The 27549-nt window shown below is 39.5% G+C and overlaps 1 protein-coding gene across 6 annotated transcripts in view; it reads left to right on the top strand.

Moving 5' to 3' along the window:
• LOC6538190 (polyadenylate-binding protein RBP45) overlaps nucleotides 1-27549 on the top strand; it is an 82803-nt gene that overhangs the window by 13892 nt on the left and 41362 nt on the right. For 3 of the 6 annotated variants that reach the window (XM_039376823.2, XM_039376826.2, XM_039376825.2), the window contains exon 3: nucleotides 20364-20547. In XM_039376823.2, coding sequence (XP_039232757.1) covers nucleotides 20364-20547 — 184 coding nt within the window. Of the gene's footprint in view, nucleotides 1-20363; nucleotides 20548-24476; nucleotides 24633-26237; nucleotides 27247-27549 lie in introns of those variants that run through there. The other 3 variants (XM_015193213.3, XM_015193214.3, XM_039376827.1) reach the window with 2 other exon arrangements.

The raw sequence follows: 27549 nt of genomic DNA, 5'->3' as shown, positions 1-27549 counted from the left end.
TAAGATATCCAATTAAGTTTGTTTTTCCCTATTTGCACTAAATTTTTTCTAGTTGATCTTCGCAATTTTTCACGACCTGTTATATAATTTAAATTTTGATATGGTAATGTTTCCGTTGCTTTAATTTTATTTAACTTTTCTCTTAACCTGCGTTGTTTTTCAGTAAGCTTTACTCTTACTACTGCTTGTTTTTTTATATCATCTTTATCACCTGAAAACGAAGTGTTTCTTATCTTTCGTTTATTGATAATTTTATTTGGAATTTCATCATCACTTTCTGGAGGTAATAACTTAGCAGTTTCTTTTGATTTAAAATCTTCTTCATCAGTTTTTTGAGGTAAATCCGAAAGCTCCGACATGTTCGGTGAAAACTTTGAATTTAATTTTGAAGTGTTAGGACTTATATCAATCGATTCTATTGTTTGAGATTCAGCTGTTCTCGTTGAATTTAAGTATGATTTTTGTTCATTTGAAGTATTCCATGATTTACTACGTTTTTTATTTTGATAGAAACTTAGTTCTTGACGAATCCTAATCCATTTATCAAAATCACTTATTTTGTTATTATTTAGAATTGGTAAAAATTTTGTAATTATTAATTCATTCCCTCGATCATTATTAAGTAATTTTTGTAAGGTATTCGGGTTCATTAAAATTACTTTATTTAAATTATGCTTATTTTTGATCATTTTTTAAAATTTTTCCAAAAATTCCTGAAAGCAACGAACTAATTAGAATTGGTAAAAAGCCACCTTTTTGAATTAGGACTTTTCTCTTAGAGTTTAATGTACGCTTTGGACATGAAATATATCGCAATGCATTTTTATACTTTTTTAAAGCACTTAGATGCGCTTTATTGACTTTATGATTTCCTCGTAATGTATTTAAAACTATTTCTACTATTGCTTTTACCAGCTCATTATCACCATTGCTTATAATTGCCTTCCGTAGTTTGTTGTTGGCCCTTTTGAGAACATACAATATATGTTTGTTCGCTTTCAAGCGATTTAGGCTCTTTTTGTAAACCATATTCGTCAGAATAGCACACTGTATATTCCGAATTAAAAATGTCTGATCTAAATCTCAAGAGATCGTTTATTCCCTGGGTAAGATCAATAAGTAAATACCCGTGTGGTTGTTCTGTTACTTCTTTATATATTCTAAATAACTCCATGGGGTTTTCCGGATAAATTTGTCTTGCCAGGCATTGAAATTGCAGTTTGTCACGGGGATTTTTAAATGCAATTATATATTTAGTGTTAAGTGAGATATCTCTGGTATGCGATGATTTGTGAAATATATTTTGAGTAACAACAATAACAGATAAATTTCGGTGGTGGGAACCTTTAGTAAAGAGTTCACATACATTTTTGTTAAAGGCTCCCATCATCAAATCGTCCAATATCAAGAGAATAGGCTCATTAGTTTCATTTTCGATAGTTTCAGGAACTCCTTTAAAGTATTCAATGTTATTAAAATTTGGCTTAGCAGTCTCCTCCCCATAACACCAAATAATTCGATCAATTGAAACATTAAAAAGATCATTCTTCTTGTTTATCAGATTTTCTAGAAATGTTGTTTTTCCCGATCCTGAAGGGCCGCAAATTAACATTGTGTAAGGATGTATAAATTGTCGAAACATTTTAAATGTATATTCACTGATTTATTTTATACAAGATAAACTATAAAATGTATATTTTTCCGTTATTTATTGTACATATACTATGCTTTTTTTTGATTTTCCTGGTCGCGTTTCTTGGCGCAGTTCTTCTCGAAATGCGTATCAGATCCGCAATAATTACAATATATAAGTCGAGAGTATCCTTTTTTCTCAGGATTATTACCAAACAACTTTTTAACGGAATCCATAGTAGACGATCTAAATGGTTTACAAATTATTTTTTATTTAAGTTTAGACATATGTGTCACCATTACTGTATATTTCATAATTCGAGTTTTCTAAGAATACAAATAACTTAAACAAATTATTTAATGAACAGCGAAGTGGAAGTTTTTTCTTATGTATTCTACAATTGGTAAAAAAATTGGGTAGCTGAGTTAAACTTTTTCCAATATCTATATCAATTATGTTGGCTGTTAAGTACTTGCTTAAAAAGATTTTCTTAATTTCACCACGAACGATAACTGTACGGTATTTGTTTAGCGGTGAAAGTATTTCTTCAAGACATGTATACGGAATATCTCCAGCTGACCAGTCCAATCCGTTTATTTTCTGATGATTAAGATGTTGTTGCTTAAGGGTTTCATTATCCAATTCCTTAATGTTAAATGGTGGTTTAAAATGAAAGTAATTAGGTATGACAGTTCCGGCCGGCATAAACGCTAACTCTTTTACAAAAACTTGTTTGTTGTTTCCAAGTAAATATTGAAAGTCTACTATAATGCTTGAATTTCGATCTACAGTGTTCATGATGATTGGTTGAGACTTTTTAATCAACTGAGGGTGAGTTTGGAAGGGCTTCCTCCTTTATATACCGCCAAGATCAGAATATACTTTTAGTTTGAATAAAGCACTCTAAGCCAATGGATACGTGCATAACTAAAAGAATGAAATCTTCTCGAAAGACCCAGGATCATGAAGTTATTTTTGGTTTCGAATATTATGTTGGTCATAACTTAAAGTTGAAATGTGGTCTGTCAACTTCTCGTAATTTTTCGGCCATGATTTGGATGCAACAAAGTAAAAACAATTACGTTGGATTTGATAAAGACGAATGGATGCAACTGCTCACATATAAGGAATATATACAGCTGAAACTTGACCAGTATGACTTCCTGATGCCAGATACTATTATTGATCATCCTTGCATGTCCTCAATAAAGTGTAATTTTAGATTTAGGAAATCAGATAAGCAGTACGTTTTAGTAATTAATCAATATGGTAACAAAATTGAGTTCGATTGTGAGTCCTGGAGATCTTTATTAAGATTGGGTATCTTTTTTACCACATTTTTGTGCTGGAATTCCATATTACGACAACAAGTTATTTATCTTTATCACAAACATATAATTCCTAAGTGTGCATCCTTACAAAAGTTAGATATTCAACTGTCTGATTTGGAGGGTTCCTATGATAAAGATGTACAAATAGATTTAACTCGATTATGTTTTGAAATTTCTAAAAAGATGCGTGTTGAAATAAAACGGGATGTACTAGTATATAAGCAATCACTATTATCTAATCAAGCAACGTCTTATAATAAAAAGTAACTCAAAGAAATCAAATCCTGATCATGAGCAAACAACAAGTTGTTAATGAAATTCATAAGCCTGCTCGGAAAAATTTTAAACGTCGAAAATTCGTTCAAAAAGGAATAAATGATACATGGCAAATTGATTTGGTTGAAATGATTCCATTTAGTAAAGAAAATAAGGGATATAAATATTTACTAACCGTTATTGACACGTTTTCAAAGTATGCGTTCGCCGAAGCGGTTAAGACAAAGTCTGCCCCAGATGTGGTACAGGCAATGGAAACTGTTTTTAGAACTAGTAAATGTAGACCTAAGAACATTCAGTCAGATCAAGGAAAAGAGTTTTTTAATTCCGCTTTTAGGGAATTAATGACAAAATTTCATATAAATCATTACCATACTTATACACACCTAAAGGCTTCTATATGTGAACGATTCAATCGAACTCTAAAAAATCGTATGTGGAAAATGTTCAGTATGAAAGGTGACTATAAATGGATTCATAAAATCAAATTTCTTGTAGATCAATACAATAATTCTTATCATCGAACTATTAAAATGAAGCCTGTGGATGTGGGTGTCAAAAATGAAGAGTTCATTTTAAAATCAGTATATAATATACCAAAAATATTCCCAAAACATAAATTTTCAGTAGGGGATTTCGTTAGAATAAGTAAATACAAGGGAGTATTTATGAAGGGATATGAACCTAATTGGACTACAGAAGTTTTTAAAGTTTTAAAAGTTAAGTCCACAAGGCCTGTAACGTATGAAATAGAAGATTATATGAGTAACCCTATTCAAGGTTCATTTTATGAAGAGGAACTTCAGAAAGTAAAAGATAAAAATGCGTTTCTAATAGAGAAAATAATTAAAAGAAAAAAGAATCAGGTGCTTGTAAAGTGGAGCGGTTTCGACTCCAGCCACAACTCATGGATATCTGTAAATGATATGCTTAAGTAATCAAACACAATAAAATAATTTCAAATTCAATTTGGTTTTTGTTTATTTACATTTCTGTATTGTTTTGTAATTTACAAGGGTATACAATAATTTTTTGTTATTGAGTATTAGTAAAGTTACTGCTAATTATATTATCTATATTATAATGACCGTGGGCTAAAGTGTTACAATTATCTGGTGAAATATATCTCTTATCATCCTTATAGTTAAGACTAATTTTATTTACAATTTCGGTATAAAGAATGTGAGACCTACTACGAATTACTCTCTGTGACCCATAAAAAGTCTTTTTATACTTAATACATTCAATATAATCTACATGATTCAGCCTCTTGATAACAGATTTTTTTACACCTTTAATTTTTTTATGCATTCGGGGTCATTTCCTGCTCCATCAACTAAACAAGAGTAAGCCTTAGCCTTAAGTCCCGCAAAAGAGGTCATAACTTGACCGGCATGTTCATCTTTCATTTTTCCTGGTTCTTTATTATTAGCCTGTATTATATTAAATTGGTTTTCTTGCTTATAGTTAGAAGTATCAAAGCGTTGTGGGTTGTCTTTTATAGTTTGATAAAAATCTTCTTCTGAAGATAGTATAAATGAATCTGTATCCATATATATTATTTTCGTAGATGGACTTTTTATTAAAAGGAAGTTATAATTAAATTCATACATTAGCCATTTTGAGAGTTCTAAAACCGTTACTCCTATATATGTATATGGGTTTATCATACATAATTTTTGACGGTGTTGACTCAATTGCTGCTAAGTCTGAACTAAATATTTCTACGCTATGAAAATCATTTCTAGCTATGCGCTGTCTAAAACCTGGAGAATTTTGTTTCGATTGATAATGTTTAACTAAAGCTACTTGACGACGCTTTGCTACATTCTCCATTGTTTTTCCGTAAACAGCATTATTCATTAGCTTAAAAAAATTTTTTTCAAAATCATTTTCAGCCAATTTTCTCTGCTGTGTGTTTAGGTCGATATAAGGCTTCAGCCAGCATGATTGCGTAAAGGACAAAACTCGGTGTACCTTTCTTACAATAAGACCATGCTCTAAACAAAGTTGAAGCTGTTTTAAGTGAATTATGTATTCACTTTTATTAGTTAAATCAGCTATAAGCTTTCTTTGCTTGCCCCCGGGTGGAATTTTATTTTCAGGACAGAATGGTAAATAATTATGTAAATCATGCTTATCGGCAGGATACTCCAGATCAACTTCTAGCATATACCCTATACTACCATCACATGCTATATTTTTATAGTCGAATGAATCAACTTCTTCTTTATCCAAAAACTGAAACCCTGATAGTGGCAAGGGTTGACTCATAGCCCACCCATATAAATTATTGGCATCAATATAACTTAAAAAATTGTTCGGTTTTTTTGGATCGAAGTTTTTTAAGTATTTATTATTTGCTATAGAAATGCGCTGAGTGCATTGAGTCAACCCTCCCCGAATTGCTCTTTTTAAAAAATTGTACATATCGCCATCACTTATTAGTTCTAAACTTACATTAGTGAACTTAAGCATAGCATCCCATGATATTGATGGCGCAGTAACATAATTAATGGGATCTAACTTATAAATTTTTTTGCAAATTTTCCTAAAATTTTCAAACACATCTGCTAAAATTAAAACATCGCTTTCTAAATATAGTTTTAAATAGTCTTTAATAGTTCGACAGTTAAATGTCTCCCAGACTTTCTGTGCGAAATTAAAGTTATCTATACTACAATTTTCTTCACTTAGAGAATTATAAAAACTATCAATGCTTGGAAGTTGGGTATCATTAAACTTTTCAAAGCTATCTAAGTAGTCATAGGGAAACACCCCCTTCCTCCTCATTTGCTTAAATTTTTCTCCCTGAAATTTCGTACTTAGAATTTTAAAATCTTTATCTTCCATATAGCTTGATAGTTTATCTAAACTTGAATTTAAAAATCTGACTGAATCTATGTATCTTATTTTGTATCTGCTTGTAGCATTGATTTTTATAGTTTGCGTAAGTGCTATATAGAGCTCTTTATTGCAAGGTATGGGACTTAAGTCCCCCTCTAATTCAGTAATAAATAAATGAATATCATATTTAGATAAATTATGGAACACTACAGGAAAGAAAGGGTCACTTAATCTAAACTTAGGCTTACAATTTCTATGGATAGGACCTACGTATTCTCCAGAAAATTGATCAAAGAATTTGTCCAGGTCGCTCGCATTTATTTCTTTCTCGCAGGCGCAACAATTTCCCTTTTGAAGCTGTTCATCGAAAGTGTCATCCCTCGGTTTCTTGGAGTTAACCCAATATTTGTAATACAGGCTTAAAGTTTTTTCTTTAAGAGTTTTACAAAATGTTTGTATGCAATCAACGCCTATAAAATTATAAAATTTAAATATGTTAGTTAAATATAATTTTATAAAAATGTGGTTCTATTTACCTTCGTAGGTCCACAGTTCGTTAAGATTAGGATAATCTTTATGGGCAACATAAAAAGATACGGCACATGCCGTATGCTTTTGTACTTGCGTGGTTGACGAGGAAGCAGAAGAATTCAAGCATGTTTTGTAATTTTCAAGAACAGCCTCAATGTCTGCATAAATTACCACTGGAGGAGATAATTTTTTGTGATATCCTTTAAACGATGTTGTCGTATTAGGATCCGGATAAAATGAGGACACTTTTCCGCATTCCAGTTTGTTGTGAGTAGTGCTTTTCACGTGATAACACTGAAGACAGTTCTCACAAAAATATCCTCCCGATTTTCCTTTAGAAAATTGTGAAGAGCATAATGTATAAAGATTTGTTATATACGCATAATGCATAATGTTATGGGTAATATTATCGATTCCCAATATATTAATGTGGTTCCGTTTTCTTTCTTTTGTTTTAATCGTGGGACCAACAATTTTTTCACCTGCTTCATCAATTTCATAAATATTTATGCTGAAGTTGACATTGTTTTTCTCAAAATGTCGAACTCCTATTTTTTCTATTGGAAATTTAATTCCCGAAAAATCTAAAGTCATTCCGCCATACACAATAGTTTCATCATTAATATTAATGTTATAGCTTTGAGGCTTTGTCATCCTTTCTCTAGAATATTTCCTTTGCTGGGGGGTTGTAAAAGTCCTATTTTCATGGTTTTGATTAGCTATAAATGCTAGTATACACCACTTGAAACAAAATACGTCGGCATTCTGCACGTTTATTAGCGCATTTCGGGCTCTTATTTTTTGAGGAGCTTTAATGTATCCGCTGGCAGGAATGTTTTCCAGTTTTATTATAGTAGTTTCAAAATAGTTAAAATTTTTAATAGCCCAGCCTGAGTCTTTTTCTTGAAATTCGCTGCTTAATGTAAGTAAGCAATCTATGGCCGAATTTAGCTCATCAATAATATCTTCATTTATGTATACAGATTTGTAGGCAGTTTTAAAGTGCTTCATTGTTTCCACTGTAACTCCTTCATCTGTTTGCTTTATATATGAACCATATACACTTAGGTTAAATTTAATGGTTCTGTAGTCTATCATACAATGCTTTATAACTTCAACTATATCTTTTTGACACTGCTGATAAAACTCTTTTAAATCAATCATATTATTAAATGGACTACCAATTCGATATGATTGTACTGGAAATGTCGTCTCTGATGTAAGCAATATGATATTCGCATTGTTCTTAACTTCTCTGGCCGACGCATTTTTATGTATATCGGTCAAAATATGTTGACGTTCTCTGGTTGCCGAGTACTTTTCACCGCAAGTAGGACATAAGAGCTCCCTTCTTAAGTCAATATGTTTTCTTTTTGGGGGGTTAGACATTTCCTTATCCTCTTCCATCCTCATTCGTTTTATAGACTTAGCTGATGTCATAGGGCGGTCTTCTTCATCCAGTTTTCCTCTACCCATTAAAATGCTAAATGCATTTCGGGGTCCTTCACAGCGTTGGTAGTGATCATCAAATTCACAATTTTTTACTAGATTAGAGCATAAGTCACATCTAATGTTAGAGTTTAACATTAAAGCCTCGCAGGCTTTACTGGGTTCTGAGCACTTCGCGTAATGAGAGACAAACTCACTAATTTCGATGCATTGGTTGCACAAATCACAAGCCACTGATGATTCCATTTTGAATTTTTTATAAATATATTTTATTTATATATTTTAATTCGTTTTAAAAATTATTCACAGTAAATGGTTTGAGTCCACACAAACAATTAAAACGGTTAGACGTGATATCCCGAGAAAGTTCGACCGAAATTATATTATAAGAATGCAGTGCTGAGGTATTATAAGAACTGATCCTGAGCAATTTAAGGGGATCCATTTTTATACACGAGTATTAGAGAGTTTGACATCTACAGGGGGTGTCTACTCTTAGAATCCACCTGATTGGTTCTCGATTTAAGGAGCCTTCACAGACTGCAGACTGCACAGACTGCAATGGGGAAGTCAGAAAAGGAGGGCGAGCTATGGGTTTGGATGCAGGTAAATAGCCGCTTGACTTTCTCGATAATAGGTTCAAAGAGTCATAAATATTTGATTTTATGGGGTCTCCTAGCATAATGAAAATGGAGACAGATCACAGATAATTTGAAATACATATCTCTGTAGGGAATTATTTCGGATAACCGCAGTCAGGGATCATGAAATTATTGGTGACTACTAGTCATTGTTACTTTATAAGTAACATTTTGCAAGGCATACATTTAAAACGTGGGTAGCCTTAAGCTGAAAGTCGCTATGACTTCAGATTGTTTAGATTTTCTTCTCAACGGCTCCATAGCTTTTAGCTGAAAGTAGCTGGAATATACGGGAACGACGGTTTTTTAACGGTTTTATGATTATATGATTTTTTATATATACGTATACACGACCCTATAACCAGTTTGTTTGATATTTCTAAATATTTCTCAACTAATAATCCAACCACCAGTTACCTTCCTAGAAAATTGAGGACACAGTAAGGTGCATAGCCTTGAACAGAAATCTCACCCCCACCCTTGCGATCATCCTTATGACTGCTTGTGCGCGCAGGTACACCCCTTCCAAGATTGCTTGTGCGCACCCCCTTCCAAGATTGCTTGTGCGCGAAGAAGTGCAATTGTAATTTTGAGAGTTTTTATGAAAAGTCGTATTTTTAATATCAGAATCGTGAAAAGCATACCATTGGAAAGGGCTTGAAAAATCCTTTCCAATGATACCCAATTTTTTTTTTTTTTTTTTTAGAGAGGGATCCCCATAGCATATACCGAATCGGCGGTTTTGGCCTGTTTTCGGGTAGTAGTGGGAATATACGGGAGCGAGCGTCTTCACAGCAGTCTCCCCGTTTGGCGCTGAGGAACACAAATGTAAAGTTATCTCTCAAACCTATTTAAAATTATAAGCAACTCTTCTATACATAAATATCTACTCGACGAAGTAAAATCAATACGTAAAATTACACTCAACCCCAAAAGGGATCTCTCTAGCTCATTTTTCCTATTACACCGTTTATACACAAACCTTCTAACAGGATTTTTCTGAAACCTAATAAGTGTTCTAACAAGAATGTTCCAATAAGAATTGCATTTATCCAACTAAATGCGTCTTGACTAATCACAGGTTCGTGTCTCCGCTAAGTACCGCCGCTCCCGAACCGCCGCTCCCGTATATTCCCACTACTACCCGAAAACAGGCCAAAACCGCCGATTCGGTATATGCTATGGGGATCCCTCTCTAAAAAAAAAAAAAAAAAAATTGGGTATCATTGGAAAGGATTTTTCAAGCCCTTTCCAATGGTATGCTTTTCACGATTCTGATATTAAAAATACGACTTTTCATAAAAACTCTCAAAATTACAATTGCACTTCTTCGCGCACAAGCAATCTTGGAAGGGGGTGCGCACAAGCAATCTTGGAAGGGGTGTACCTGCGCGCACAAGCAGTCATAAGGATGATCGCAAGGGTGGGGGTGAGATTTCTGTTCAAGGCTATGCACCTTACTGTGTCCTCAATTTTCTAGGAAGGTAACTGGTGGTTGGATTATTAGTTGAGAAATATTTAGAAATATCAAACAAACTGGTTATAGGGTCGTGTATACGTATATATAAAAAATCATATAATCATAAAACCGTTAAAAAACCGTCGTTCCCGTATATTCCAGCTACTCATATGCACTTGCGGAGTATTTCAAAGCGGATTTGGTTGCTGGGTTTTACTTGTCTTTATTTTCTTTGCTTTTTTTGTTGTGCTGATTTGCTATGCTGTGAGCTATTCCATGTTGTTTATTTGGGCTGCAGAAATTTCTTAGTTAATTCAGCTTCCTGGAAATGTTTTGGGGTAAGTGTTACTAAGTACTTATATCATAAATAGAAATACGGCCCAAAAAAACAATTAATGCTAAATGAATGGTAATGAAGCAGCGAGTTTTTATCGTGGCGGGCTAGTGCGCAGTTTACTAAGAGGATTTGGGTAAGCCCACAATTATGCTCCGGATATTAGGCTGCGGTTGTTCTTCCTTTCACAACTCCAGTAAATGAGATAGGAAAAGAGTATATGTATATAACGCTTTAATTCAGATCGACGGCACTTTAAGCAGCCAGTGGTAAAAAAGTGTTAATTGAGAAAGAGTCACAGCTTCATCCATTTGGATATTCCCTCTACAAGAGTGCAGTAGTGCAAAAAAGAAAAGGATATGATGTAGAGGGGCACTCCAAAAAGGGAATCCTTCAGCCAACAGTAGGAACAGAAGCTGGACCAGGAGCAGGAGCAGGAGCAATGGTGACTTAATGGCCTCGAAGGGTCGCGAGTGATGCGTAAGTGAATCCATATTTCATATGCCGCGTTAACGGGCCAGCAAAAAGCAGACACACAAAGTGAGGAACATATTTCGGGGACTGCCGCCAGAGAATGCGTTCACTTTATTGGAAGAAATCCAAGGAAAAAGTTGAAGATACCAACCAACGAGGCTGTCATTATTCTGCTCTCAGCAGTGGCAAAATGAAACCGAAACAAAACGAAATAAAAGCAGTGGAATAAGGCCAGCGGAGGAAAGACAGGCAGTGTCCTTCTTGCTGTTGCTTAAGTATAAGAAATTTGATAGCTGCGCCAAAGGATGCGATATCAAAGGATTGCCTTGTGGCCAACGAGTGACAAACGGCGAGGGAAAGTCGAAGGAAACAGTTGACAGCCAAACAGCCAAACAGCCAAACAGCCAAACAGCGAAACTGGTAAATTGGACAAGCGCTAGACAGGACGAAAAGAAAGGACCCTGCGGTACCCACAAAAAACGCACCCAAAAGCGCAAATCCAAATCAGAACTTGGCCTTAAGGCCAGTTGTAGTTTCCACACGCTGCCAAACAGCCAAGTTGCGGCATTAACAGAATGTGGTGACTTTCTCGCCTTTCACAGAGCCTGTAAATGCGCTCCATTGCTCTCCAGAGGATGTGGCATCCGCCCCTTTCCTCCCCAAAATGGGAACTCTATGCCGATCTCACCATGAGAATCTTGGCTCCACTGTTAATTCAATCTGCTGGCTGACTGGCCGCGAGATGGCGCCCCAAAGTGCCAGCCACTGCTGTTGAGTGGCCCGAATCTCACCGCATTTGATTGTGTGGGTGTCCGCCGCCTCATCGTCCTTCGTCCTTGGTCCTTGGTCCTTCGTCCTTTCTCTTGTGCGCGCCTGTGTGTGCGAGTGTGTCGCGCACTGGCTTGCCAGAAGGCGCTTAACCCATTATGAGCAGCGAGGTTTAGTCGTACGAAACTGTATCTGAAAACCATGAAAAAAACTACAACTCTTGTTTTTAATGCAAATTATAAGGCTTATACTTTTTTTTTGGAAACAAAAAAGGAGAAATAAAAATCACTTCATATAGATGGAATAATGAATAAAGTGTACCGAAATCTGTCTGAAAAAATGTTCTTTGCCATTCAACGAGTTGAAAAACTCGTATGAATGCTGAAAAATCGGTCAAAAGCTGAATGGCTGTGGCCAAAAAATGAAAATGGGTTAATCATCGCGAAGCAGATAAAAAGGACGCGGGCGTCAGGAGCAGCCTCTGCTTCTTCTTGTTGTTGCTGCTGCCACTTGAAAGCTTTTACCACAATGCTTGTGTATCAGTGCGTGTGTCCGTGTATCCCTGTGTGTGTGTGTGTGTGTGTGTGCTTGTGTGTGTGTGTCTGTGAGTGTGCTCATCAAGTGCTTCTTTGTTTCTCGCTGTGTGTGCGAGGGCGCCAAATTTCAAAAGCAGCCATGCAAAAGCTTTTTTCGCTGCCAAACGGTTTATTTTGCACGACACTCGACATGGCACGCATCCTTTGAAAGTGTAAACGCCGTCAGCAGCTTCACTTTCAATGGCAGCCCATGCGGCGTATACTTGATACTGGCTGCTACAGTTGAGGCGCGCTCTCGAAACGCCGTCTCTTAAACCCTGTCCAGTCCTAATTTAATTTAGTGTAAATTCAGTTTTTCCCTCAACCACTTCCACTTCCACTGCCACTTTCAGTTTTTGTTTTTATGTTTTGCTGTTGTGTGGCTCGAAAAGGTCAAACCGCCAGGAACAGGGCGAATTAAATGCAATTGACAGTTGCAATTTCCAGCTGGCTGACAGCCCAAATCCCAGAGAAACTGCATTCGAAACAAGGGAGTGGAGCGGTGCTAAGTCCAAACTCGCAGTAACACAATAAAATGCAACCTCAACTGACACAAAGAAAATGTTTTACCAAATGTGAGCCAAGAAGTCGCTCGTGCAGCGACGTGGGCGGGTTCAGGTCCAAGGGGGCGTGGCTGAAAAACACAAAAAAAAAAAAAAAACGAATAGACATCACGTAAGCGAAAAAAAAACCAATGCCAGGCCAAGCCAAACCGCCGCGGCTGTCAAATTAGAGGCATTGAGGCAGGCACCTCGGAAACTTTGTAGGAATTTCCCATCAACTAGTCGTAGCTTTTCTTTCCAAATCCCACCTATGTGTTGTCATTTCCCTTGGACAAATGAGCTGATAGCCAGAGAATTTTCCACATGAGACATGCATAACTCGCATTGCAAGTGAGAAAATCACTGAAATGTATTCACAGCTTATTGAATCAATCATTTTGGTTAGGTAAGCAATTTGCACCAAAGGCGTTGATTCAAATGCTGAAATGCTGCATAGTCCATGACCACTGTGTGATTCCACTGCTGGCACTGGCTCACATGTAATCATAATTGAAATACCCCGGCATTGTTCAAATTAAAGTTTTTGGCCAGCACTCGGCCTGAATCGTAATTTAGTTTCATTGCTCGACAGAAACAATAATGACCGTCGAAGTTGTTGTCACAAATTTGCCTGCAGTAATGAATAGGCTGACATGTCCTTACACCGATCGAAACGAAGTCCTTAATCAGGATTGACACAGTCTCAATTGTACTTTATTTTTCCTGGGGGAAAACAAAAATTTCAGCTCACTTAAATTCAAGAAATTATGACCTAGTATTTTATTGCCCAACGGTAAAACTAATATTTGTTTTAACGCACATGAAGTGATTAATTGTTGAAATATTAACAATATTTTCAAATGTATTTGATATCATGCACATTATTATCTTATCGAATTCAGCTCAGCTTGATAAATTTTCGTTTTCAGTGCATGGAAAGTGAAACAACCATCGATATCTGTCTCAGTTTAGTGTTTGTAAAATGCTTTCCGAATTTCTGGCCAAGCTTAGAATAAAATTTATTTAATGGCAAATATTTGCCGGGAAATTACCTGAGTTGAAATGAATGCGAGCGTAGGTAAATTAGAATGCAGACACAGGCTGGGACTTTAAATTTCGTCTAATGACTGAATGCATGTGAGTTGTTTGTTTCATCTCGATGCATTTTGTTGGTCAATTAATTTGCATGTCGTTGGTGGCCGTAACTAAGGATAACAGGGCACTGAAAATGTTCAAGTGAACACACGTCGGCCACTCCCAGGTGGTATTTCTTCATTAAATTAGTGTATGTGCGGTGACTTTGACAAAACGGCTGTCTGTCTGTCTCTCTTTCAGTTAACTCATACCCTGCTTATTTTTTACCCCTCGGCGTGTCCTTGCAGATGGTTCGTTTAGGTTGGAAGTCCAGGAATGTGGCCATCCAGGACGATGGCCTTGTTTTGTTTGACTTTTGCAACGTGTTCGGGCATCTTTATTTTCAATAACAAATAAAAATGCCCAAGTAGAACGTAAAATAAATTGCAGCCACGAGCCTGTTTGCCGTTTTGCTGTTTGCTGTTTGGGGGCTCAGTTTTGCAGACTGTCCTGGATTCCAGTCCATTATGTGTTTCCTCGCATTTCCTTTGCTTTTCGGCATTTAATTGGCCGTATAATTGATTGGAGTTGTTGCTGCTGCTGTTTGTTGTTGTGGCCACTTCCCGGCATTCGATCCCCTCATCTAACTCATTATTTGTGTGTGAACTGTGTGTGTGTGTGTGTGTGTGTGCGGTGTGTTTGCAGCAAAACATTTCAAAATATACCAGCCCAAGTGGCAAAAGTTTTCTTTGGCCAACTATTGAATTGGCTCGTGGCACGAGCCTTTGATAGACTTCACAGCCCCTTGCCCCATTTTGCTGACTGGGCATACGACCGATGCTCCGACTGCCTCTATAAATTTGTATTGTGCCGGCTTGTTCTCTGCGGTGCGTAATTAATTATATTTGCTTCAGCCTCAAAATGTCAGTCGGCCTCTAATTATTATTATGCCAATAGGGGGAGAATGGCCATTGGCCTACAGCCCCCAGGCTCCACCCCCAAAGAGCTATGTCAAGTCTGCATATCTTTTTCGGCCCGGCTCTCACAGGTTGTTTGACATTAATTGATTTATTTGCCTTTTACATAAATTAGGCGCTGAATATCTGGATTCGTTGGCTGGGGTGAGTGCTGCTCAATGGGATCTGATTTCACTTGGCTTAAGCATTAAAGTATTTGCCATAGTACAGTAATTATTTATTAAAACAACACATAATTCGAAAATATATCTAGTAATATATTTATAAAGTATATCCAATTAAAATGATAAGTTCTATGGAATTTAGAGTTGTAATTTCTTAAAGGCATAATCACCATTGTAAGCCCACCTAATAAGGAAACACATTGGAAAGCAGAATGTGGCCAACACAATTGTTGTATCAAACTTTTGGCATTATGCCAGTTAGCTTTGTGTAGCTGCCGTTTTGTAGCAGACCAAAGTCCGTCGCTTTTTGGCGTTCGATGAGCTGGAAAACGCGATCGTGGCTGGAAAAGAGCGGGGGGGTGGCGGAAAAAGGGAAAAACTTTTTTGACAGCGCAACATGCAAAAACAAATTACCAAACAGTCAAACTGTCAATTACGGGGCAATTAGTTGGCTTCGATTAAATGGCAGTCGCCGTTGTAGTTGTAGTTGCTGTCGTCGCTTAAGCCGTTTTGGCCCCGTTTACAATGGCAGCACGTCGTCCGCACTGCCACTGCCACTACCACTACCACTACCAAGTGCCCAACTTGGTAACTCCCCCAGCTGGGAAGCAGTGTGCAAATATTTGTGGCTGAAAATTAATGTCCGACAAGCCAGCGGCATGGACAACTTTCTGTGATAATTGGCCCACTGCACTGGGCCCGCTTAAGTGGCCAGCCGCCCAGCCAGCAGTTTGATTTATTCCCGCTCCCTGGGCTGAGACTCTGGCACTGTGGCACTCGATAGCCAGGTGCACGGATCGGTTGCATCCCCGGTGGCCACTCAAACGGCAAATACACAACATTTACAACTGTGCCGTCCAAGGATGCGGCCAGTTGCACAATGCACTTTCGGGCCTGGCAACTGATAAGAAGATAAATGAGTCCGTTCGGTCGCCAGGAGTTAAGTCCTGCACTCAGAGAAGGATATGCCATGACTTATCGAATTTCGCAAGCAATAAACTTTTTGAAGGCACTGCCAAATGTGAAGGATGTTCGCAGGACTTGGCTTGCATTAATGACTCGTTTCATTACTTTCCATGGAAAAAATTATGATTGTTGTTAGATTATCTTTTACAGCTAATGAACAATGCTAACACAATTATGGAAAATTAAATTTACAAAATTTGAATGCAAGTTGATTGTGAATTTAATTACGAGCTTATTGAGGTATGACATTCCACATTTGTACCATTATTTCCCATATTTTGATGAAAAATCTGATTATTTCCTTGTTGAAAAGTTAATTAAATATTAGCTAAAATACTAACATTTTTGCTCAGCACATTTATAATATATTATTAAATTAAAAACTAAAGTTTTGCTTGGAGTGTACAGCTAATAAATTCATTCAGTTGGCAATAAGAAATGGCATTTGAAAGTTTTATGATCGTATAAAACAGCGGAGGGCTGTCGCCCATTTAAGCAGCACATTTCTGCTGCTTCAGCACAGGATATGCAAAGTGGAGTCGAGACGGTGTCCTTCCAAAGAGCTGCCACTCCTCTATCTTTGTTTGTTGGCTCAGACTGCCGTAGGCTGGCTGGCATATGCGAACTGCAAATTATGAGCGATAGCATGGCCCGTGCGTCTGAACGGAGTCTTGGGCTATATACCCCGATACGGCTTTGGATCTGGCTAGTCTCCCGTGCGACGGCACATTTGGCATTGCTCATACGACGTGTGGTCGCAATATGCACTGTTGCGTGTCCTTCCGGAAACAGCTGTCAGTACACTGGAATATGCAACTATTTTGCGGCTGAACTATATATAGTGTTCCTTATATTCCTTATATGAATTTCTGTGAAATCTGAGCTGATTTAAAAATGTTACTGATAGTGGTTGAAATCCATTCAATAGTAGAAAATAATTGGTTAACCAACTCTGCTAACTTTTTTTCTCTGCCCTGGATGTATGGAAGTGCATGCTGCGAGTATCTACGGCACTGCACTCTTGCCAATTGATGCCTTTGGCATGCTTTTGTGTTTGGCTCCAGCTGCAGTTTCATCTGCATCCTCAGTTCCATCCTCATCCTCATCCGCATCCGCATCCCCATCCTCATCCGCATCTCCATCTCTTGCCAATGCCGCAGCCTGAGTGATGTGGGGCCTAATTTATGGCCCGGTTTGCCTGCTGGCTCGTTCTGCATACCGAAATGGCAAACGGCCACTGTCAAAGCAGGAAAGCAACAGAAACTGCAGCGGCGACTGCAGAAAATTGCATGGCATTAGATCGACGATTGCCCCCGCAACTGGGCTCCTATAAATTGCATTTCATACCTCGCCGCGCTCCTAATTATGCAACCCAACTCGATCCAATCCAATCCAATCCAATCCGATCCGTTCCGCTGCGGTTCCTGGAGAGCCAGCTGCTGGCCTCATAAATATGCATTACAGCATATACTTTCACCTGTCGCTGGACGCGACATCAATCAACGTCCATTAGGCCGAAGAAGTGCAACAGGAAGCGGAAGTGTGGCACACATACACACTTGCACACGTACGCAGGTGCCACTTAAAGACACGCATAGGGGAAATCAAAACAGGATTGCGAGGAAGTTTTGTTGGTAGTACTTGCATACAAATAAATAAAGAAGAGTTTTTATTCCTTTATTTTAGACATTTAAAACTGTTGATAATCAATCAAAACAGGAAAGCGACAAAGCTTATTGGTAGTACTTACTTACTTACTTACACAAAACAATTTAAATAATTTATTCCTTTATTTTAGATATTTAAAACGTTTGATAATCAGTATATCATATCATAGATGAAAAAATCGAAGTTTTTCCTATTAAATATTATTTGTTTTTAAAGCCTCTTTAGCTCATTTGCCATGTAGCCGTTTTCGCAGAAATCAAACGTAGCATATTTAACATGTCTGCTGGTCATCAACTAACAAACAATCTGGCTCCGTTTCCTTGTCAACTGAGTCTCTGCTTTCAGCCTTCGAGTGAAAAGCGCACACACACACACATATCGTCGTCCTGTCAGCGGCAACAACAAATGATAAAATGTTTGCGTCCAGCCAGCGACTTTCTCTTACTTTCATCTCCATGCGGAGAGAGGGTGTGGAAAGCGAAATAATTTAATTTCGCCTGCCATGTTCGCCGCAGGCCGTCGCCCGCTGAATTTGTTTTATTAAAAACTGTGCACTATACTGGCTGGCAAATGGAAGAAATGAAATCAAATACTCAAAAATGAGCAAATAAGGCGAAACGAAGGCGGCGACAACGCAACGCAACGCAAACCAAAAAATACAGAAATACAGAGGCAAAAATGTACAATGTACAAAATATGTACTCGCGATGGGGCTTGGCAATGTTGTAATTTCTTGGGGTAAGTCGCGAAACGCTTTGTTTTGCAGATTTCCTTTGACGGTTTGACGGTTATTTAATTTGCTCTTCCCCCGAAAGAAATTGGGCCACAAAATCTACGTAATCCCCAGTGCCAGTTCCAGTGCCAGTGCCATGACAAAATGTTAATGCTAATGCTATAAATGCTCGGCCATCATTTGTCTTCATTCATCTTTGCCAATTGTCCACCCATCCGAGTTTCGAACGCCACTCGAAATCATTAATTTCAAATATTATCCCCGACTGGCAAAAGCCCCACCACGGTGAATGGTAAATTGTAATGCGAGCGGCATATTCATAAATATACAATAACTTCGGTGCCATTTAGCGGCAAATAATTTGCAAGAGCCACGCCCACTTTTTTGTGTGGGCAAGTGTTGCTACACAGGGAAAAAAACCTGCTCATGTTCTGGCTAGCTGTGGAATTGAACCAAGCACTATAAAGTATATCAATATTTTTAAAGAAATAAATTCTTTAAACTAAATGTATGAAATAGGTGGTATTTTGCATAGCTTAATAGCAATCAATGAAAGTAATATGTTTAGTATTTCTGTAGTTTTTCTTATAGTGCCTGGTCCTTTTTTCATATTTATCGCCGCCTCTGCCAGTTCTTTATTAAGCAAACTAATCATGACCCTTTGTGGCCGACACGTGGCTGATAAAAGCGGACCCGGGGACAGCAAATAATGTGCGCTCTGATGGTTGGAATGGACCCAGGATGAGATCCTTGGCAACAGCTTCCACATTCTGCTTTGGCATTCCCATAACGCCGAGCATATTCAAGGTTCGCCCAGGCAAATCCTTTAAGTGTCATTCGGTGGCCCTTGAATTCGGTTGCAACGTTTGCTCTAGTTTTTCCTCATGCTTTTTTTTCTCCCTTTTGCCCAGCATTTTTGGCCGAGTTGTTAGCACACTTTTTATGCGTTTGGATTTGCACATTTGGACACTAGTTAATTATGTTCTTAGTCCCTTTTATGTCACAATTTTCATTTGGCAACATCAAATAAACTAAATGTCCGGCAGGGGCTCGGCCGGAAAATGCCGCCCGTTTTCAGGGGGGGAGGGAAAACTGTCTACCGCAATTGTCGTGGCAAGGTAAACAAATATGCGTGTATGGCTGGCTGGCTAACTACATTGCCCATTGGCTGCAGTCCTGATCCTGGGGGTTCCTGGGGTTCCACGGGTTCCTCGTGTTTCTCGTGGTGCCAAGTGGGGTGGTTTGGGATGGCTTTTGGGGTGGAACAAATGTGCCTATTTGTAGCTGGTGTGGGGTCCTTTGGTGCGGTCGTCTGCTATAAAATTCTGTGCGGAATGGACATTCGGACTTTTAATATGCTCGAGTAATGTCTGCATTAACAGAATTCATTTGCAGGACATGGCCAGCAGCCAGGACAACCCCATCCATGTGTGCTTCTGTGTGTGTGTGATTGTCTCTGTGTGTGTGCGTTCGCATGTTGTGTTGGTGTGGAGAAAACAAATTTATGTCGTGCTACTTGCTGAAATTGGATTTCTGGCCGCTGCTCCCCTTGGTTGTTATTGTTGTCGTCACATCGTTGCTTTTTAGTCACCGAAATGAGAGGGAAAACCGAAGGAGAAATACCAAAAACTTAACCCAGAGGAGGACAGGAGGGTTGGGGTATGAAGTTTGTTTCCATTCCTGGTTTTAGTACGTGTAATCCTTTTTCATGATTTGCACGCCACTTCAGAGGACATTTGTCGGCCTTGGCATTAGTCTCAGGTTAGTCGTTTGTCGACTGTGAGTCGTAATCAAGTTGAATGCCTCAATTAGGTTGCTGTCTCCAACTCGAAATTGGAATGACCTGGCACGTGTTTTTATTTTCATCTTTATCTATTTATTGTCTAATTTTAATGGTCCATCGCTTCGCTCTCCGTTGCAGAATGGCAAATTGCCCAGGAACCTGCCCGCCCTGCGTGCCATGGAAATGGCGTTGCGTACCAACTCCTTTGCCACGCCCCCACCTCCAGCCCATCCCCCTCTGCCTCACGCAGCAAGGACCGAAGGAGGCGGACAGGACATGGAGGACTCTGACGAGGAAATGGAGTACATGCCGCCGCTGCACAGTGAGTACAGTTGCACTGTTACAAACATAATATAGAAAATAATAAGTACGATTATAATATTGTACTATTTAAATCATTTTTTTTCCAATCAATGATAACAAATAACAAGCTATCTCATAAGAAATTTGCCACTGATATTGACATATAAGATAACACCCAGCCATGTCTCAATAATTTTTCGCGGTGTAAGAGCACCTTTCCCCGTCCAGTGGCAAATTCAATTAAAAATTTTTGAAACTGCTCCACCTGCACGTGCGTGACGAGCTTCTGACGTCCGGCAATGATGGTCGGGAGCAGCAGCACCTGGCCATCCTGGCCATCCTGGCTATCCCGGCTATCCAGCCATCCAACCATTCATTGGTCCTTTGGTCCAGTGGTCCAGTGGCTCAGTGGTTCAGTGCTCCGTTGTCGGAGGCGCACTGTCAGGCGTTTCAATTTACTTTTATGTCTCGCAGCCTTATCGCGGCGCAAATTGAAATGAAATCTTGACACAATCAGCATGCCCATGCCACCGGCAGCTCGGATTCCCACATACAATTAAGTTAAACGCTGACCATCAATTATGGGACTGGGCTCTAAGGCAGCTGGGTGCCGGTGTGTCCCGCAATGGGCAAAAGTTTTCTGCCCAAATATATATCTTTGTATATTTATCCCAGGGTGGTAAATAGACAAGCAGGACAGGAACAACAAAAAAACACCCAGGGGAAGGCCAAGTCAAAGCGACAAAAAATTGTCAACTTATGAGAAAGTCCCTGCCCTTTCTCGCCCCACTTTTCGGTATGTTCCGCTATAGATAATATCAAAAACTTTTGCTCGGCAAACAAAAGCCTCGGTAGCACTGGCAAATGGTCTTGAAATCTCCTCCAAACTCGACTGTTTATTTATATTAATATTTTTATCATTTTATGACGACTCTACAAATGTGAAAGACGCCATTCTGACCACCTTGAGCCGGGATTGTGGCCGAAACTTTTCTGCAACTTAAATTCACTTTATTTGCTCGTTGTGTTGAGCAACCGTATTAATCCGCTGCCAGAGCACCATTTACATTTCATTTGTGCGCCACGCCCGTAAATATGATAGAATAATGAATATATAAATCAAACGAAACTTTCTCCGTTACGCCTTGGTGTAGTTAGTTGGTGTTTAGCATTTTGTGTAATAAATCAATAGTGGGATTTTTGTGTGCAAGATTATTTGGTTTTGGTTTTGGTTTTGGAGCGGGCTAAAGTTAACTCATTTCTAGGATGGGATGAAAAAGGATTAATGTGTATTTTGGGTATAAGAATAAAATATTACGATTACCTAGGGATTTCAAAATGCTGCATACATTCAGAAAGCATGCTTAATCTAGTTGTAAGCACTTTTCATACTGTTCTAATCATTTGGGTCACTCCGTAGCTAGAGTTGAACCTACTATTAGAACCGTATAAATATAGTTAAACAAGTGCATTGTATTTACATCGCGATCAAATTAAGAGGGCTCAAATTCAAGGGGAAATTAACATAAGCTGGCTTTCGTCTTCTCCTATTTTTGCCTCCTTTAAAAAGCCCGCGGCAGCAGCTGTAAGTGCTTCGCTTTGCAGCTGTTCCAATTTTTAGTGTAAATAACCCCGGTAGCAGCAGCAGCCTTGTTTTTGTCCCCTGCTTGAGTTTTACCAGCCCAACCCACCCCATCGTCAGCACCATCCGCCCACCCATTTTCCACTTTCCACGCTTTCCCTCTTCGGCACACTTGTCAATATGAAAATGTTGCCGCTGCTGCTGGGCCGCTGATGTTGCCGGTGGCGCTGCTGTTGCTGCCGTTGCTGCCGTTGCTGCTGCATTTTTTCGCTCACCTGAATGTTTGTTCAGTCAGAAAGTTTTGATTTATTTACGGCGCAAGTTTTACATTTTACACGACACTCGCCTCCAATTACACGCCGCTGCCACTGGCACAGCCAGCAACCCTTCCAACTGAACTCATTTGCACCTCAGCAACCCTCGGCTGCAGCCCTAAAAAAAAGTAAAAAAAAGTACTAAATAAAAGAGTAAAACTGAAATGCTTTCCTTCAGATTTTAATCGCTCACGTGAGTCCTGCGAGTGTGTGTATGTGTGTGAGTGTGAGCGCGCAGTTGCTGTTTGTGTTCTTACATATTTAGTCGCAGGATAATATGTCGCCAAGCTGCTATCGCTATCGCTGTTGCTGTATTACTTTCTGATTTTCCTGCTCATGTTGCCGCTGCCGCTAACTTTCCATCATTGTCGTCACGGCGAACTTGGTCATTTGCATATTGCAGCAGCTAGGGTTCCAGTCGGAACTGAAATAGGTCTATGCTAATCAAGCATTCACTGGCATATATACATAATATAATAAATTATACTTGAACAATTAATTATGTCATATAAAAGTATTGTATTTATATAAAATTAAATCAATTTATTTATTTACTATATAAGCCCTGCTTATAAAGGTTATTTATACCATTTAAGTTATGCGTGCGACATGTTCCTTACCTTTCAGTCGCTTTTCCTTAGCTTAACCCCTTCTTTCACGGGGTTTTTCGCTGGTGTTGCATGCAACGCAAGCGATATCTGTTACACCATCGACGTCATTTCGTCCTCGTTTGTGCTTGTGTGTGTTTGTGCCTGGCCCATGAATATGCAACGCAGAGTTTTCCTCGTTATTCCCCGCCTCGCAAGATTGGAATGGGTATCTGTATCCGTTTCCGCTTTGCGGGAAATCGATCAAGGGCCGCTTTGAGATACCAAAAGGTAGATTGTCACTTTGGAGGCTCAACTCGAAACTACAGGAAAACATACTTAAATCGAACCAAGGCTGTATATTTATAGTCTTACAAAATCCGTATTATTTTTAGTATCTATGAGCTTCGAATGAACTACTACTGCCTGCTTAATATGGAAATGCAGGACATTCCGTTTGCCTTATGAACTAAAGAAGTTCTGCCGTATTCATGGTCCTAAGTGACCTTGAAGTAGGTGGAAAGGAATATTTTTGCGGCAGACTCCTTGCCTTTCGCCTGGCCCAAAAAACCAGAGCCATTTGATACTTAGACTACTAGATCTTGGCCACTTTTCTCTCCACATGGCCGCAAAACGGCGCCCAGAGTTTTGGGCCCAACGTCTTTGGAGGTCTGCGTCTAATACGCTCTCGGCGAAGAGTAACAGTTGCTAAAATGTTTTCCATTGTTTTCACGCTCAACAAAAGGCAGACAATTAGTTTTCTTAAACGACAAATCAAGTAGAAATTAAGTGGTGGCGGGCAAGGGCAAAACCAAAAGCAAAAGCAGCCGCAACGAGCTGAGTGCTGCGGGTGGTTGGGTGGTGGGTGGTTTGGTGGGTGGTTTACTGGGTGGTTTGCCGGGTGGCTGGAGAGTGATAACAAAACAAAAGTGGATTATTGGCTCTCGAGCGCATAAACAATGGCATGTGGGCCTGTGTGTTTCTGGCCCTTTGTTTGTTTGCCCAGTGTAAAGCGTTTAAGAACACTCCACTCACGACTGTGGGGCTTTTGCATAATGACTAAAAAGGCGCTAATGTAATCGGCACTCGAAACGGCTGTTAGAACTAGACCTTATTAAGAAATATGATAAGGCGGATTAACAGAGTGGCTACGTATAACACACAAGTGTGCCATAATATCCAGGAAAAGTTGGGAAATTTTCCTGCGAGTTAGCACAAAGAAAATTGTGGAAAACCTTTAGTGAATGCAGCAACCTTTTCGAGATTCCAAATGCGCATGCCTGGGAGAAAGATTTTCCCAACAGGACTTCGGCTGCCGCTCGGGACTTTTCCTTTTGGCCAGCACGAATGGAAAACATTCGGCAAGGATGAAAGATTTTCGGAGCGGCAGCGACGCCGGCAGAATAACGGTAAACGACCGGAGCGGTACGATGTGTTGACTATTTGTGAGGCGGACGAAGGCGCTTCGCTTTCAGTTTGAATTGTGTCCTCGTTAAGAAAGGATATTCGTTACATTGTTGTTAAGTTGTTATTATAATTTCACAAACAAACCAACCAACCAACCAAAAGCAAACCGAAAGCCAACTGCTCGCTAAAGAGAATTCAAAATAAAAACCGAAAAGTAAGAAAAAGCGAGAAAAAAGGAAAATCCCAGCAATCGACGAAGTGATACAAACGAAAGCCGAACAAATGAAAAACTAACTCAGAATACAACTAAATATAAATCTGCAAAAATAAATATTAAAGCTTGGAAAATAAAAGAAAATATTTATAAATCAATTATATGTTTATTTAGTAACTAGTTTTTCAGTTTTATTTTATACTGGCTGTTTTAGTGTTTGAAAAAGATATTTGATTTGGTGCTACTTGGTTTTCAAAAGACTTTTGTTGCATAAACTTTCCAAGTGTTTCGAACTGCAAGATGTGTGAATCGGAATTTATGAAGTGCCATTTAGAGTTAGGATTTTTTTTTAATACGTTTGAAATTTTATTAGACTTTGTATAGAATTTTTCTAGAAAATCGATTCAAGTTGTGAATTTTTGAAAACCCCTAACCCGTTTCGAGTTCCTTGGCTCCGTTGTCAACCAGGCGAGCATCGATTTTGGCCATATTTACATAGTCAGCCAGAACGCTTTTTGCGTGCATGTATTTTGTTGTGCCTGTTGTGTTTTTGGCCATATCCACATTATGTACAACTACAGGCGTCTGGCACTTCGGCTTGTGGGCCACATAAACCGACAACGAGCAGCCAATAAATGCTGCCTGCCGACTGGGTTTCTATATAAAAAGGACACTGCAGCTGTGTGTGATTCATACTCTCATTCTCCGGCAAACACACTCGCACACAAACTCGTACACAAACACACACAGAAATACACTCGCCTGAAAAAAAAAGAGGGAATGCTGAGTGCCGTATGTATTTTGTATTTTTGGTGTGGCCCTTGCACTCGTCCTGGTTTTTTCTTCGTTTTATCCTTGCGGCCGCGAGTGCTTCCGTGTGTCCTGGGCCCCCAAATAAACATAAAAATATAAGTTTATATTTATATTTATACATAGCATTTGTCCGTCCGTCCGTCTGTCCGTCTGTCCTCCGTCGTGCGCGAGATATAAAAACCGGAAGCGTCTGATCCTGACACTTGCCAACACTTGGGGCGTACAGGGTGTCAGGACTCGCTTTGTTTGGGCTGCTGGGAATGCCATCTTTCGGGGTCCTGTCGTAAAAGCCCGGCACGGTTCCTTGTGCGTGTTTTTTGGCACTTGTATTCCGCTGCTTTTATTATTATTGTTATAATTTTTTTTTGGCCTGGAAGCTGACTGAGCTGGCTGAGCTGTCTGTTTCTGCGTTTCTGCTTTTGGCACTTAGACATTGCGTTACGCGCATAACTTTTTATTTTTTGTTGGCTCATGTTTCGCTTTGTATGCGTATGCCGGAGCACACAAATCGTAAAATATTAAATTTAATTTTTCAAATGATGTGTGAATGGCTTAGTCTTGATATATATGATAATGGCTGTGCGCGGTGCCAATAAAAACGAGGAAAGTCGTCAGTTTTATTTACTTTTCTTATGCTTCGAAGGACTTTGATCACACTAGCAGCCAGGCGTAGTTAATTATCCTTGTTTGTTCGTTTGTACTCATAATTTACAGCTTGCGGAATAATTTCCATTTTTTGTTTCGCAAATATTTCGTCAAGCTAAAGAATTATGTGCTTTAATATTTCCATAGAAAATTATAACCAAGGGAATCCACTTGCCTTGAGTGCTGGGGATTCTGCCTGGAAACATAATTCAAAAAACCAAATGAACTTTTCGAAAACAAAATTCATTGGTCTGTGATAAGTGAAGGTCTAGCAAAGAGGAAATTTTTTATAAAAACTAAAACCAACCACAAACAACACGAAGCGGAACAAACGTCAAGGAAAACCACAAAAAACGGCAGCATTTCCCAAATTAGCAAAATTGTAGAAATTATTTAATGCATCAAATCGTTTGATCAAACAACAAGCAGCAGCATCACCACCAGCAACAACAACGGTGCGGTTTCACACAAAAAAGGCGGCCATTCAAAATAAAAAAAAAAACCCGAACCTAGCCAAATTATAACACAATTTATTTATATCATCAACTGCAAGGCGCCAGGCACTTCATTAAGCATTAAAGCGAGCTGCGTTTAACCGCAGAACGTGCAAATTTCGCACCGCAAAAGTACCAGCACCACTGAGCCACCAGCCGGAAAATGTTGGCCATGCCCACGCTGATGATGCCAGCCACCGCCCAGATGACGCTCAGCGCCGCCCACGGAAAACCCTACGAGACAAAGCTGCTGGCCATCCACCAGACGCACCTCCAGCAGCAGCAGCAACAGGCTTCCGCCCCCCCGCAGCAGCAGCAGCAGCAGTCGCAGCAGCAGTCGCAGCAGCAGCCACCCAACGGCAAGCAGCAGTCGCAGCAGATGACCATTGTCACCACCCAGCAGCAGCAGCAGCAACAACAGCAGCAGCATCCCCAGTCGCAGTCGCCGCATCAGCAGCAGCAGTCGCAACAGCAGGCCGCCGCAGCAGCAGCCGCTGCAGCCGCAGCAGCCCACCATCAGCAGCAGCAGGCGGTGGCCGCAGCAGTCTGTGCTGCCCAGCAGCAGGCAGTGGTGGTGCAACAGCAGCAGCAGCAGTACCAGATCCACTCGCAGCAGCAGTCGCCGCAGCAGCAGCAGGTGCTCTGCATCTCGCCCAAGCAGGGTAAGCTTAAGAAACAGTACTATAAAGTTACTATATAAGAACTTTCAAATACCTCAAATGGAATCTCCAACCATCATTATGTTCCAAGGCTTATCGACAACATTAATATTCGAGTTTTCCTTTGCGTAATTGTCATAATCGATATGTTGATGGGCCAGCTAATAAATTCGTAACCCAAACTGGGTAGCTCCCTTGACGATTCGCTGATGGATGAGCGTTACCCATTGAGGTGTGGGCTCGGCCCATTTGTTTACGAGGTCCTCCAACACTTTGGGCACTTATCGATTGGATTTTATTGCCTGC

Source organism: Drosophila yakuba, chromosome 3R (assembly GCF_016746365.2).
Source record: "Drosophila yakuba strain Tai18E2 chromosome 3R, Prin_Dyak_Tai18E2_2.1, whole genome shotgun sequence".
Classification (NCBI taxonomy): domain Eukaryota; kingdom Metazoa; phylum Arthropoda; class Insecta; order Diptera; family Drosophilidae; genus Drosophila; species Drosophila yakuba.
Note: the sequence above shows the minus strand (reverse complement) of the source record. Positions and strands in the feature narration are given on the sequence as shown.